The sequence below is a fragment of the Grus americana genome, chromosome 3 (genome assembly GCF_028858705.1).
Source record: "Grus americana isolate bGruAme1 chromosome 3, bGruAme1.mat, whole genome shotgun sequence".
Lineage (NCBI taxonomy): Eukaryota > Metazoa > Chordata > Aves > Gruiformes > Gruidae > Grus > Grus americana.
The window spans coordinates 71,085,291-71,101,341 of record NC_072854.1 but is presented as its reverse complement, the minus strand read 5'-3'; the positions used below and the strand labels follow the sequence as shown (position 1 = coordinate 71,101,341).

The 16,051-nt window shown below is 38.1% G+C and overlaps 1 protein-coding gene across 6 annotated transcripts in view; it reads left to right on the top strand.

The window, feature by feature from the left end:
• MTHFD1L (methylenetetrahydrofolate dehydrogenase (NADP+ dependent) 1 like) overlaps nucleotides 1-16,051 on the top strand; it is a 157,642-nt gene that overhangs the window by 45,865 nt on the left and 95,726 nt on the right. For all 6 annotated transcript variants that reach the window (XR_008576495.1, XR_008576497.1, XR_008576496.1 and 3 more), the window contains 3 exons: nucleotides 933-1,009; nucleotides 4,593-4,733; nucleotides 12,019-12,087. Coding sequence is in view for 3 of the 6 variants with exons in the window: in XM_054821399.1 (XP_054677374.1) it covers nucleotides 933-1,009; nucleotides 4,593-4,733; nucleotides 12,019-12,087 (287 nt within the window). In the remaining 3 variants the exon portion in view is untranslated. The remainder of the gene's footprint in view (nucleotides 1-932; nucleotides 1,010-4,592; nucleotides 4,734-12,018; nucleotides 12,088-16,051) is intronic.

Here is a 16,051-nt window from a genome sequence, read left to right as displayed (position 1 = left end):
TTTGTAGGGGTAAAGAGCCCATAAGAAAGAGGACGCTTATTTTTGCACTCTATAGGGATTGCCATTCCTGGGAAGGAGAAGTCTTGGACTTCGGTCTCACTTTCTAACAAACAGAAACATCCTCCTAATGTTTCTTCCTAAGAAACATGCCGATCAGTTCTCAGCAGATGAGAGCACTCTTCGATTATTCTCAGTCCTTCCTTTTGGTTCCTACAAAGGCACATTTGAAGTTGAGTGTTGTCAGTGCAGAATTGGAGAACTTGGCTTGCGATGATTGTTAGTGAAGTTAGCAATTCCACAGGATGGTTTGGACATGCCCTTGCAATACCAAAAGTGTTTCCAGGTTAGAAATACAATTGTTTGAAATTGAAGTTGTGTTAAATAGCAGATGGTTGATTTTGGCAGTTTTTTTAAAACCTTCCTTTGAATGCTGTGCAGCTGAATGTGGAGCTAGTTACTGTGATGTGCAAGAAAGTGACTTGTCTGAAAGAACCAATCTGACAACATAATCATCCTTTAAAAGAGAAACAGACCAAGTTTAACCTACATCATGCAGTCTTAAAATCAATTCTTAACAAGTCAATGACAAAGTAAATGATTTGAAGTAGGTCTGAGGTGCATTGTAACTACTAAGACAGGTTTTTTTTTTATGTAGGTAAAATATTAATTTGTGTGTTAGAATATTAAGAATCTATTGGCTTCAAATACTGTTCAGAGAAATTGTGTTTGAGTTATTTCAACGTCTCATCTAATGGTATCAACTAGAAGGGAGAAACCAAGCCAGTGCTAATGCTAACATGCAGGAGCGTGGCTGTCTGGTTACGCTGTTCAAGCAGCTGAATCTTAGATGTATAACAACAGGTATGCCTGGAAAAAAACAGATCCCCGAGTCCTTGTTAACATATTTTGCTTTTGCTATTCCCTTATTTTAGTGGTGGATACAAATGACAGATTCCTGCGCAAAATAACAGTTGGGCAGGCAAATACAGAGAAAGGATTTGTCCGTCAGGTATGTAAAGGCAGTTAATATATCTCATTCTGAACAGACTTTGCTTTAGAGGCTGAGAGATGTTTCTGCAGTTCTTTCAGCATACTTCTTTGAATTGCAACGCTGACATCTGTTGCTGTTGTATAGTATTCTTGCAATGAAACTGATTGTGTTAGTAACTGACTCAGAAGTTTCAGAAACCGAAACCAATGCATCTTGCACAACGTGTTGAAAGCACTTGAGAAAATTGCATGTGTTCGGGGTTGAACACTGTCATTCTATGAGTATAAAAGGTGCCCTTTTGCCCTCATAAGGATAATTTGTATGATTTTTATTACTTTTTTTTTAGTCCCTCGAACTATTTATGTAGTATTTATGTAATTTAAATTACATTTAAATTTAATGGTAAAAAATTGGAGGAGGGGTTGGTCATGTGTTGTTGGTCCCATTGGTGAGGTCTGAAAATGACCAGGTGCTTTTTATTCAGGATTTTCATTTCCCTATCGTGCAGTGGGATCTACACTGTTAGAACTTTGAGCATGTGCTTTATTTTAATATGTGGGCTTGAAAGGGATAGTTCAGAAAATGAGCACGTGTGTACACTTTTCAGCAGTGTAAAAAGCTAACCTACATTACTATGTGAGAGCTTCTGGAAGTTTATTAAAGAACTTACTGTGAAATTGAAAGCCAGACTTGACACCCACTTGTTCAGATAGTGTTGGACGTGTGGGTAAATCCATTTCTGAAACAATGCAGTGTGAAACAGCAATGCCAGGTGGAACAAACTCATTGTGATAATGTGGAGTTGCTCCTAATTCGATGACGATATTGTAATCTAACATTCTGGATCATGAAATTCATGAGGTTCTGACTATTTTGAGGTGAATAGCTATTGTGGTAGAGATAAGGCTTTCATTCATTTTGGAAATCCTATCTTTATTTTTAATTTATCATTTCAGACCTCTTCTAGGCTTTGTGCCTAAATAAAGAGACCAAAAAATAGTGCCAATGTTTTTGCTCAATTCATCAGGGAAACCAGTCAAATTGGAGAGAAGAACTTAAAAGAGAAATCATAGAATCATAGAATGGGTTGGGTTGGAAGGGACCTTAAAGATTATCTAGTTCCATCCCCCCTGCCATGGGCAGGGACACCTTCCACTAGAAATGCTTGCTTGTTTTGGTTTTGAACAGACAGGGTAGAGACTTTGCTGTCTATAACTTACAGAAAATTCAGTATTAGCTAATACTCATCTCTGATAATGGGCTGGGACTACAAAATATTATACTTGGTACAAGTTCCTTCAACACTTGAGATGTTCTTCCTATGTTTAGATTTGTTTCAGTGACTCAGTGTGATTATTAGCTTTGAGCCAGGTTCTGCCAGCCTTATTGTGCAGCATTTTACCACCATAATTATGCTGCTAAGGTAAACATGGGTTGTTTTATTATAGAGTACTAGTTAACATATGGCTGTCAAACGTGCTTCTGTACTGTTTTGGCTAAAATGACCTTTATGCTTTCAATTTTGATATGTTGGACTGATGCATATCAATTCACATTTTACCATGGACTTAGGGCTACCAGTTAGGAAAACTCATTTCAGAGCCTAGCCGGAGATCCAGAGAAAACAGGACTTCATAGTTAACAGATGCATTTTATAAATATTTAGAGTGATGTTCTAGCACTCTTAAAATCAATGACACCTGTGTGAAATGGCAGAGCACAGCAGGCACACAAGTCTGCATTTTAATGAACAGGGATGCTGTGGTTTCTAAAGAGTATTACATGACCGATGCCCTTGATCCTGCAATTGAATCCATGTGGGTGGATCCTTTCATCAGTAGAGAACTGACTTTACAGCTAAGGCTTCTGTCAGCACTTCATAGGTGTGTGAAGGTTATTAGAGTTAAAATAGCACCTGCTACCGCAGTCTTTGTTGCCTGTTTTTTCAATTAAATATTATGTCACTCTTTGGGCATCTACCTGGGATTGTTTTTCCTGTCCTTTGGGGTTTATATAGAAACAATGCTAATAACTTTTTTTTTTGTCTCTTTATGAACAGTTCTGATAAAGTTAGATAATATTCCAGTATACGGGCAGGGCATAGATTTCTCAGGCTTATTTTCTGTCTTACATATGCTGCAATGACTTACCGGGGACATTCTTAACTTCAGAAAAGATAGTAGCATCCGTGTCATCACAACGCTAACAATGTTCATTGTGTACCCAGCTATTCCATTATGTATAGAACTGCTTCCAGGGGATACAGAAAAATCTGCTTTGTAGCTTCAGCATTTCATTTGAATCCCTGTGCTGAAAATCTCAATTACAGGATTTTGTTTGTTTGTTTTCTGTGGTATGTATCTCTCCCTGTCTGTGCCCAAAGCAGAAAATTGCTCGGGTGTTTTCAGAAGTTTTGACTAACAGGCAGGTACATAGAGGTCAGCCTGAAAAGGGCTGCTCTGGGCTGCAGCTGTCAAGGCAGAATCTAAAAGCAGGAACATAGGTTAAAAAAGGACAAAAGCTGTTAAAATACTAAGCAAATGGATAGGAGTGGTAAGGTGTATGTTGAACAATTCTCTACGTAGATGCTTCCTAAACAGGCAAAGCCCTCAACTTGAACAGATTCCTCTGGTATTAGTCAGTATGGGATACATCTGGTAGAGGTCTGACACAGAAACAGTCCTGGGGGCCTTTTTTACATAGATAGCAGTAGAATGTCAATTACTACTTTTTTTTTTATAGCCTTTAATTGCTGGAGATGGAGAGATTACTAAAGAAGCTGTAGTTCTTGTTCACCCCCAACATTGCATTCCTATCACATAATACATAGTGACTTTGTCTTTCTTCTCTATTTACATTCTGACAGCACGTGGCCTGGGCTTTACTAACGGTAAATTAGTAAAAATACTGCTAATGTATACTGCAAACTCTTAAAGAAAACTAAGGGCCACAGCTTATCTTGTGCTGAAATACCACACAGTATGGATGCATTTCGACAAGAGCAATAGAACTGATGCTGCATATAGTTCTTGGGGTTTTTTAAATTTATATATTTGTTCATTAAAAAAAAAAGGGAGGATGAAGATACATTTTACGTTATCATAGGTCAAGCACAAGACCTAGCAGCATAGACTCTAAATTTTGAATTTATGTAGAAAAAGAATGATCAAATATAACAAGAATGTTTTTGAAGCCAGAATAAAAAAAAAACTTTGGAGAGCATTACAGAAAAAAACCCACAATGCTGTGCTCGTGCCAGTAAAGCTCAAAATACATCTGGTGATTTTCTTTTTTGCCACAGAAAAAAATTCTTGGTTCTTCAGGGAATTTCTGCTAAGGGTAATGTGAGCCAAGGGGCTAAGCACTCTGCAGGACTGGTCCCCAAGTAAATGAAGTGTAACAGAGAACATTAACGAGGGAATATAAACAAAGCGTTTGAAGTTGGTCTAGTCTGAGTAATCTCAAAAGCTGTGGGTTACAATTTAGAACTTGCTTGAATTCCAGTGTGAAATCTGTCTTTCCTGAATCTATTCTTCACAATTCCCTGTGAGTATCTGACCTGACTTGGATTTGGTTCATGATTTTCATTTCTATCATACAGGCTCAGTTTGATATTGCTGTTGCAAGTGAAATTATGGCCATCCTGGCACTTACCACCAGCCTGCAAGATATGAAGGAGAGACTGGGGAAAATGGTGGTGGCCAATGACAAGAAAGGAGAACCAGTAACAGCGGAGGATTTGGTATGTTCAGTGCTGTAGACCTGTGAATAACCTCTAATGCATTTGTTTTGCCTCTCAAAGCATTAAAAAGGCAGGTGCATGCCAAGGATTTTGCTTTGAACAGCTCAGATATCGAAGAAAGATCATCTTCTGGGCCAAAACTTGCTCGCAATGAGAACAAGATGTAGAACTCATTTCTCCAACTGCCTGGTAACATCTGGTTCAGGAAGTCTCTGGTCTCCATAACCTACTTGATAGTTTTCTGCAATTCTTAAGGCAAACAAATTTGGTGCTGGAGGGAGTCAGGGTGTAGGCTCCTATTTGAGAGAGCTGGTAATGTTTGCTACTGTACTTGTAAAGTGTGCTCAGATGTTACAGTGATAGTTACCACATGAATGCTTGTACCACTAAATCAGAATGGAAACAAGCTATTGCTATTCCTAACTCATAGGTTGTTGATAGTGCTCGGGAGACAGGGTTATCTCTTCAGATCATTAATGCTTTTTCTTCCTTACCTTCATTAGTTGCTGTTTCCTCATTCCCTACTTCAGCTTCTGACAGAAGTCAATATGTTCTTCCTTTATATCAAATTCTAGTCCTTATAGCCAGGCTGTGAGTCAGTAAACAGTGGTGGGAAGCTCAGACGTGTTTGTGTATGGCAGGTTCTGGTGGAGCCAGAAGCTCCCAGTTAACCCTTGCAGTGCAACTGTATGCCAGGAGCAGGGTCATTGACTGGCACTAGTTTACTGTAACATGACATTACTTGAATTCTGAAGCCTAATTGCAAAAGTTCATATATTGCAGATCGACAGCACACTCTAAATACAATAACTATGATAATGCTTTGCTTTTATGCTTTTTTGGCATCTGAATATACCCTTATAGCAACTGTGGTATGTCTTGGAGCTGTGCTTTCACACTACCCTGCTGGCAATGACTGCCTGTATCGCACAGACTATGTGTGTGTGTTCCTGTTTGTCCCCTTTTGTGCAGATGTCCACATAACTTACTTGGTTTTTAGAATGAGCAAAGGAACCAGTATCCTGCCTTGTCAGCAAAGATAGCAAATCCACAAGCCAGAAATACCTTCACAGCCTTAATGGATTCCAGTTTAACAAGGAAATTAAAACAAAATATCTAACTTGCCTGGATTTAAGATTGAAATTAAGATAAGGGTACCAAAATTTCTAAGTACAGTCATCATTAAATTTCAAAGCAAATCAAGCACTCTCAATTATGCAGGAGACATGAAGAACTGCGTTTAATATTCTAGCTGTTGAAGTTTTGATTTTACTTTTCAATTACATAACTTTGTCTTGGCCAAATGGAGGGGGGTGGGGAATGAGTTGCCTTATAAAGCATATGCAAAAATTTTAAAATAATTCAGTGTCAGAATTAAAACTACATTTGTAATACATGATTTTAATCTTGATGCTACTTTTGTATAAAGGTACTTTAATGTATTAATATTGCAAAATATTTAACCCATCTTCAACCACTTAATGCTAATCAGCTTCGTGAATGAAAGCAGTTGCTTTTCTGTAGTCTGTCTCATCTATAGTTGCTCTGTGGAAATATAATGTTAGGGCTGAAATTACGAACAGTGCAGGAAGAACTTTTAAATTTTTCCACGATGTCCCTAAAATGAAATAGTGCTCAGCAAAATGTCTGTTACTAATTTGGTTTTCTTTGGCCTTTTTTTTAAACAAACTTCCTACGCTTAGTGTCTCCATCATTTGATAGTGTCACTTGTGCTGAACATATGTTTCTATTTCTTCTTTAAAGCAGTGTTCTAAGTTATACAGTAGAAGAACTGCCAAGGAAAAAACCCAAATTCATCACAGTGTCAAGGATACGTATTATGACCATCTGCAGCTCTGCTGCTGTGTTCTTTATCTTCTGCAGGTTCTCTTCTTCATACCATGCATGGGGAGGCCTTGGGTGCTTATCTTGATTGTGAAATGTAGAAACGCCTACCTCCTTTGTTGCAGCGTGTGTTACAAATGAGGATGAGAACTATGGGAAGAAAAGGAAGGTGATTTCATGGTTAAGGCAGAAAAGTGCCTTTTTGGAGAGTTGAATGCTATTCCTGTGTTTTTCACAAAGCTTATGTGTGATGCTGTGTCTGTACAAACTGACACAATTTCTTAGAGTATGGGAGGAGTTGTGCGTTCCTCAGTCTGGCTTGATACCCAGGAGCTAAACAGCTGAAATCTGTGGAAAGAGTGAAACACCATCAAGAACTTTGAACCAGAAGAAAGTATTTTATGTTGTCTCAGGTTGAGCATCCAAAACTGGTGAATACTTTTGAGTTTGATCCTTGTGTGTGCTGGTTTTTCTTCTGAAAACAGGAACAATTGTTCATTTCTGCAGCATTAAGATTGGTGAAGAAGTCAGATGCTGTGGTATTGGGATTTAAGAAATGTCAAAAAAGGTAGTCAGTTCTACCCGTCACTTAAAAAAATTCTGAGGTTCATGTTTTATATTTACTACCCAGACTGAATTTATGCAAGTTTAAATGCTTGACAGTAGTCTTGAGTTCATTTGAATCTATGTGAACCAAAACCACTAAACTCTTCTCTGTGATTTGTTTCCAGATATACACAGAATATACTTCACAAAAACACAATTGCTCTTAATTTTGACTTTATGTGCAATATATTTATAATAATACAATAGTAAAACCTAAAGTACACATTGGCAGATATAAACCAGATGCAGAGGCAGGCTAAGAGTAGTAGAAGAAAAGATAAATTGAATATTTCATGAACTGAGAAGACTCCTTCCACAAGAGTAATGGATTAAATATCTATCCTCTGTAATGGAACATGCAGAAGTCTTTGCCAAAATGTGGTGCTCATTGTACAGTATTTTTAAGATAGAATTGCTTTTTGGCTTTTACAGTGTAGTAGAATTTTGATGGACACATGCCGTATCTTTATGTGAAATTAAATGGGTATGTGTGCCCTAGATCAGTATTTCAGCAGCTATGAAAAATATTAAATAATGTCACTATTTTTTTTAAGTAAGACTTCTTCTCAGCTTACTTTCTGTGCCATATTGTTAGACCAAAAAAAAATAGTTTCATATTTACTTTTATAAATGATCTGTCAGCTGAATATGTTTTGTTCTCTGATTCATCAGAAACATTGTGTACATACTTCACTTTAAACACAAGTAGTTGCAGTTCTTCTCAGCTTACGTTTTAGAGTTCAGTTTTTTACAGAACTGATATCGCAGAAAAATATTATCATTTGGTTAGAGACTATAGTTTCAAATGAAGGGAAGTTACAAGCGCTTCGTTATTTTTCTTATCAAGAAAAGGATTTTTCTCTGCCTTTCAGTCTGTGTAACCCTTACTCATTTCACAGCAGTTACTCTCAATCACCTTCCTTGTCATCTAATGCTGGCTTTCATTTCCACTCTTGCTGGACTTCAGAGACTGCTCCACTGGAAGTTGCTTTGAAAGTATTTTGGTTTTTCATCTAAGTTTGCCTTTCCTGTGTCACGTGTAAAATTTATTTTGTGCTCTATGATCTTCGCTGTCCTGGAGAGCATACCTTGCCCGACGGCTGGTGGATAGACGGAAGGGGTATTACTTTCAGAAGTACTCGCGATTAGTTCCAGGAGGGAAACCAGGAGAACTGGGTGTCCATATGCGTTTGATTTCGAGTCCTACTTCTTTCTTCTGACAGCGAGTTAGTGGAAAGCTAATGATCCTTGGGCTCTGCATGCTTAATTGGTGTGTGAGTGTCTAAGCATCTTAATTCTTCTATAAAAAAATTATCTACCTTCTCTGAATTGGAAATGGGAACCTGATTCCTTGAATAGCTTTGAAAATCAGATCCAGGACTTTGAGTGAGCTGTGGGAATTGTTTGCTAGCTGCTTGGAGGATTGGGGATATGAAGGAATGAAAACTTTATTCTGACAGACACATGCCAGAGAGATATGAAAACTTTTCTGGCTATTTAGCTTTTAAGGACTGTTGTTGACACCAAACCTGTTTAAGAACCTTGGAAGGCAGGTAGACGTGAATGGAGTGCTAATTGGTGTCTTTGCATCTTTTTTTCCTTGCTGTCAGCTTCGGATACAATGAGTTGTTGTGTCCAGAATGCATATCTAATATGGATGAAGTTTCCCAAAAAGTTAAAATGTATATTTTACTTCTCCCGCAAAGCCTTCTTTCCAGTCAACATGGCTTGGGTCAGCAAATGGCTGTTTACATGCCTACTTTAAATGAGCTGGTGGTCTCATCCAGCATGGAGTAGACAACAGAAACCCCTAATCGGATGGCTGCAGTTGGCCTGAGTTAACATTTGTCATTCCTTAGGCAGGTTTCCCAAGAAACCTTTTCCCAAGAAGAGCGTTAGGGCTCTCATCCGTGGGCTCTGATCCATGGCTGCTCAGGTAGTTAACCTTGCCATTGACCATCTGACGTAAAGTTTTCCATGTGTTTTTTTCTTTTTTCTCCAGAAAGTTGGATAGCTATTACAATTGCCTTTCACATGGTAAGATTCTAAACTATCTCAGCGTTCATGCGTTGAAAATTATCAGCAGCTGTTTCTCTCTTAGCATAATGATGAATAGCTTATGCTATATGATGATGGAAAAACTGAGATACAGGAAGAAAATGTAAAATTAACCAATCTTTTCCTTCAGATATTTCTGTTACCTGGTGCCTCCTAACTAGTGTGTGTACATGGTTCTGCTTTCCGTGAGACAGAACATGAACAACTTCACTAGCTGTTATAGTTTTGTGTTGCTCACAACTAGTGCCAAGCATCATTTCCTTCAGCTGGAGGCGGAAGGGGAAGAACTGTGCTTGTGGTCTGAGAAATTCTGTCCTAGCTGGCTGCTGAATTGATCAAACAGCAGGAAAAAAACCAGGCTTATAGATCTATTCAATAAGTATATTGCAAACTCTGATTATTTTTTTTAATGGAATCAAATTCTGTGCTGTGATCAACAGGAAAAAGAATATATTTGTTTTAATAAATAGTAGGATTAACAACTGGGGTTTAATGAAGAAATTACTAGGATTGAAATTTGTTCTATTTAATTTTAAATTCTTAGAGCTGGGACTAGGTATTCACTATTTTATTTTGTAAGTGCTTCAGATTTGGAAGTGAATCAAATCAGTTTTGTAAAGCAAGTTGTTATATTGAACAGATTTAAAATTTAATATCCTAAGAAACACACCCACTTTAGAATGACTGACAAATTACTAAAATATAAGAAATCAAAGGCAATAGCAGGGGCAGTTTTTTTAATGTGGTCTTAAAAAGCAAACTCATTTATGGATAAAATATTGAAGTTGTATTTTATTCTAACAGCAGAAAAAAAATTGGGATAGTCGTTAAATGAAACTTTATGAAACATTGTTTTTGAGATTTGTTCTGCATTGTTAAGTTATCTAAATTAGTTCATAATCTTATCAATTAAAACAATCTGTAGTGATAAAGGAGCTTGTGGAAGTGAAAAGCAACAATAATTTAATTTCTTCTTCTAGCATGTTTTCCATTTTCCTTCTATTTAGGCCATCAGCTTTGGATTCAAATGAGAGTAGTTGGGTATAGGTACAACATAGCACCAGGCTGCTTCTGTGGAAGTGGTGGAGCCTCAGCCATTCCCGCAGAGAGCTGGCGTGCTGGTGTTCCCTTGTGGTTTGATCCTATGTTCTAAAATTGACATATGAAGAAACAGAAATCTATTATTTGCTAATTCAGAGGAGGGAAAACGATATTGGTTTGCTACCAGTTTCTCATATTACATCTTTGTGGGTGTTTATAGATAGCGAGGGTTTACAAAATGCAAAGAGTGAAGAAACGTCTTTCCTCTCTCTCCTTTCCTTCACTCTCCTCCAAGGAAACACTTGCTGTGCTTTGGTAGAAACCAGTTTTACTGTCTTGGTTTCAATTCATTTTAATCTGAGGCCAAATATTCTGCTGCATTTTCCTCTGCAGTCTATGTTCGGATGTGATGCTCAGAAAGGGGAACCTTGAATTTGTGTAAAATACTGTGTGGATGTAATGACCACATGCTTTTATGTCTCTCGTCTGTCTGCAATTTGGATTTTCTCACAGTTTGATTGTTCAAATTTGGGGTTAATTGGCAGGAGCTGTGTTGAGAATTATACAGCTGCTATTTTCATTGCTCTTCTTTATTGGAACATTACTGTTCAGCTCTTAATAGGCTACTCAGGTAACGTATCCATGTTTTTCAACCTTCATTTTAAACAGTTTACAGCAGCTGGTATTTTTATTTGGTTTCTATGTTTCTTTTCAACCCAATAATGTATTACGTTAAATTTTTGTGTTGTCCAGCAAGCCTGTGAGCCACTCCTTATAACACTACTGCATTTTTTTCTATCTCTGATCAAGTTCTTTCAAAACAAAACACATTTTCCTCTCAAAATCAAAGTAATTTAGGAATAAATTGAAATAAAAGCTTGTGGTTTCTGGATAACACTCTGCATATAGTCTGATAGAGCTGTGCACACTCTATAGCCAGTTTTTTTTCTAAAATGGGTATTGAATTTTAGTGTAGTGGGGTGTCACGCCTTTCTCTTATTTTAAATTCAGTCAGTGTGAAATTTATCCAGCAAAATTTTTAAGGAGGAGTAAGATTTTTTTATAACTAATAAGCAGCAATTCATTCAGCTCCTTTTGTCCTCTCATCATCGCAGGAAAGCACCTCTAACTTTTAATCTCATGACGTATTCATTATCTACCCCATGTCAGCTCCGTGTCTGCTTTCATCCTGTGTCCATTACGAATATATTTGTACAAGTCTTGAAAAACACCCTCTCTGGTTGTTGCTAGCTATGGATTCATGCTATTGATTCTGTCATGAAAGAAATACTTCTGTCATTTCTTTAGGCAGTTTTAGCAAGTTACTGCCTTCTTGCTTTCTCAGGTCTCAGTAGCCTTTGCTTCTGCTTCATCTTTTGTTCCTATAAACATCATCATGCTGATCACTTAATAACTCTGTTTCTGGTCTCTCCATGCAATGGGAAGAATATTTGCCGTATTGTCTTTTAAGAGCAAAATCGTTACTATTTCTGGCACACTCTGTAAATACAGTATGTTAGAAGGCTTGAAGTAATATCTAAATAAATTCTTTATGTAACGCTGTAACAATGCTTATCCATCCATTATGGTTTATAAGCACACTTTCTTTTTCTCCTTTGAACCGTAAGGGTTTTTTCCTGTTTTAACTGTAAGCTTAAGTGTAACTCAGAATGTTGCGTCTTAGAATTGACTTCCTTAAAATGTGGACTCTCTTTTTTTTTTTTTTTTTTTTTAGGGAGTAACAGGTGCTTTGGCAGTTTTGATGAAAGATGCAATTAAGCCAACACTAATGCAAACGTTAGAGGTGAGTCTCACTTACGATGCCTGCCCTTCTTCTCTGGCTTTCGTATTCCATATTGTGCTTGTCGTGCTTCTCTCCAGTGACTGTGCTTAACTTTCAAGGTTCAAGCCAGGGTCAAATCCATAGGGGCATTTTAGCAAATATTCATTTGTATATGTTAACTAACTAACTCTAGCAGCATTTATACCTTTTTGGTGGGTTTTTTTTTTTTTTTTCCCCCCCTTTCTTTGAGACTCTGGCTTTGGTCCTAATTTTGCCTAGTGTTGCAGACAAGGTGCAGTGTGCACTGTTGAACCGCTTCTGAGCGCACTGGAAGGCAGGTTCAGCTTCCAAGTAATAGACTTCCCTCTGTTTCCCATCTTGTTCTTCTACGGAAGTTTCCTTTTTATGTATTTGGTTTACATATACGTTCCCATGAGGATTCCCATGGCCCAGCATTTTGAGTAGAAGGTGGATGCTTCGCTATCTTGCCATAGTGCCTTCAGGGACTAAATGAAGCTTTGCTGGTCTATGAGAGGAGTGTTTTGCACTTACCCTAGTGAGCTTTCTTCCAACAGCTCAAAGAAAACAGAATTAGTACAACCTAAGTTTGTGACTGGGCACTCTAATATTGGCTTTTCAAAGTAAGCTGAATGATGAATAATATTCATGAGAAGAGGGGGGAAGAAAAATGGGGGAATAATGAAGCGGTTTTGGAAACAAATGTATTTGGAGAAAAATTAATGTATCTTATTGTAAGTTTGACCATCAGAATTACATAGCTAGAATATTTCACAATCCCTGGTATGGTGAAAAGTTGAAGAATGTAGAAGGATATCAGTGCAGTCCCTGGTTGGTAAAAATGTGTCATTTTCTACAGTGTGTCAAAATGATAGCTACCTTTTTGTTTTTGTGTTTGGATGGAGACAACTTCCTACTCTCATGGAATATTAGAAAAATAGAATTTAAGTCACATGATGTGTTATTTTACTTATAGCCAGCTTAATTGGTTTCTCCTGCAAAGAATATCCATTCTTTCGTGTGAGAGTATGAAGAGTATATGTGTGTGTCAGAATTTAATATAACATCCAACAGCAGAAACTGGAGGTCACATAGGATCAAGAATGTCATGGCCAGAACTGTGTATTAAATCACCACTTGGATAACATTGTGTGCGTTAAACATCAGTGACAAGGTAGCTTTGATTCTGAGTGTTTATAGTCTCTTTGCAGTTTGCATATCTGTTAGAAAACAATGTGATTTTGTTGTAGTGTTCTAAAAGACAATTATAAATGTCAGAAGAGTTTCTTTTGATCGATAGGCATTTGGTTCTGGGACTTGCATGCTTTTTTTTTTCTTCACTGTATTTCTTTATGTTCACATTTCTATGCAATAAAATTCCTGTCTTTTATGTGGTATTCTTTTCTAGTCTAATCTATGCTATTGCTGAAACATCTGCCAACTTTCATAAAACACTATTACTTGTTAGGAGGACCCTGACCACAGTACCCAAGGATATTTTCCAAAAAAATTCTTCTTACAAAGGTATTTTTAAAACAGCAAACTAAAGCAGCTCAGAAGACTGCTTCATACTCCACCTCTGCCATTTGAGTCTCAGAGACGAACTTTTGTCACGCTTTGAATACCTTTTGGCTTGCAGGCTAATATGAGTCACCTATCCAAGAATGGAAGTCTCCAGCTTGTCTAAATCTTTTCCGAGACAGTGGTGTGCTTTGGCCGATGTGTGCCTCTTGGACTGTGTCATTGCTCTTGTGTAGAGATGCAATGGCCTACTCTGTTACTGCCCATGCTGCTGTTGATGTTCTTGAGCCTCAAGCTTGTTTCATGTCCTATTCTGAGAACAGATACCTTTCATTACTTTTAATTATTCATGTTAATATCTTAAAGAGCTGCTAATTTTAATAGCTTCAGTTTTTCAAGAAGAAAAAGGAGGGAGTGGATGGAATAAGGAAGATATTTTGCCCTGCACATTTGAATGTATCTCAGTGATCCACCTGTGACTTTAGAGCCCTCCAGCATGATAGATTTTAAGCCAATCTAATCCTAGTGTACCCTGAGGTAGTGGATGTAGTAACGTCCCTTCTGCTGTAGGAAATGACATATTTCTGATGTGTGTGTGAATCGCAAGTCTCTCTTCTCGCAAACCAGAACTTAGGAGATTTGAAACCTCAGCTACACTTTAAATAATCCTAATAAGTAGCATCCAAAAGAAGAAGGACCTCTTCAGCTTCTGAAAAGGGACCTCTTAAGCTTCCAAAGAGGCTACCAAAAGTAATTGGGCAATATAATCCTAATCCCTTCAGAGATAACAAGTTTTTAATACAAGTGTGAAGACCTTTAGCAGCAGCACTATGACTTGACAACAGTAACATCAGAAGTGATCCTGTGGCAAGGACATACAGTGCCTACAGCACACTGGTGATGTAAAAAACAGAATAATATGATTAAATGGAACACAAATGCAGCTCAAACTGTCCCATGGGCCTGTCCTGCAAGTAGGGATGAAACTGTTCACCAAAGCAGGTCTTTCAGATCACTTTGGTATTGGGGAATGGCAAAAAGACTGCCTGAGGAAGTGGAGCAGGAGACCTTCTGGGTTACTTCCAGCTGATACTAACACTTAATTTGGCATAATTTTAAATGATAATGTCTGTGGTTAACAGCAGCTGAAAGCAGCCATTGCAGAGAGAGTTGCACCCCTCTGTGATCTGGCAAAGATCCTGTAGATGAGTATTGTGTTAAGCTGTGGATGTCTGAGGACTTGCTTCTGTGGGCCTATGAAAGGGAAGAAGAACGACCTACTCAGTAGATTTTCACCAGCTTTATATGTGCATCTGCGTGCTCTGGAAAAGAGGTTTAGAAGTTCATAAATCAAAAATGACTGAATGCCAGCCCTGTGTGGAAGTGAACTGGCAACTGCTTTTTTTCATATGTGAATTGATGTGTGTATTTTAATTTGCTGGGTTTTAAAGTGGTTTCCTGGTGGGTTGATTTCCATCACAACCCTGCTACTCTGTCACCAGAAATGCCACCTCAAGGCTTTAGTGATTGACAATGTTTTATATGCAGGAATGACAGTAAAATCTCAAAATGGGAAATGTGGGGCACTCCACCTACAATAACTGTAGGCTTCAGTAGAACTTATATCCAATGCTGTAGAATTGAGATGACTTTGTTTGAAATGTATGTAATGATTTCATAGTGTTTATCCATGTTTGTCATGACAGATTTGTTCCTTTGTGAACCGATCCCTTAATGTTCAGCATTTATTTATACCATGCGTAACAGAGCAGCTGCTCTATGGGACAACTCTTTGTAGTTGCAGGCTGGCTGCTCTGGGATGGTCTGCTCGTGTTACGTTTGAAGTGCCACTCACAGTAAAGATGAGGGAAGGATGGTAATAAGTATTATAAACATCCATCTAGCGGCCAGATAACTTCAGATATTTATTAACATTCTGGGTTTATTTTCTTCTACTAAAACTTGGATAATAAAATTTCCTGTACTGAAAAGAGTCAGCAGAATGCATCCCTGTACCACTGTTTGTTTCTCCATACAGTTTATTAAGAGTGTAACAAAAATAAGTGGTACTCTGCAGAGTAAGATGGGTGGGCTGACACAGAGTTAGTGAAGCTGGCCCGAGAAGACATTGTTGTCCCTGTTCCAGGGTGTGCCTGAGGCTCCCGAGGTTCTGCTGGAGTTCACTCCCTTCACTACCTAGGCTGTATTTTACTTCCAGGATTGCCCTTGTAAAAAGAGCATTCAAATAACTCCTCCTTTGCTTCTGGTGGATTTCAGAGCTCCAGGGGAGCTTCTGTCTATGCCGGTGGTTTAGTAGTGTGTTTGGATTTCAAATCAGTAGCAGGGGGACTCTTGGCTACTGATATTCTGGGTGTTGCACCCCACAAACCAAATTTCCTTCACATCCATGTTGTGTGGATGAACTTTTGGAAGCACAATTGCCCAG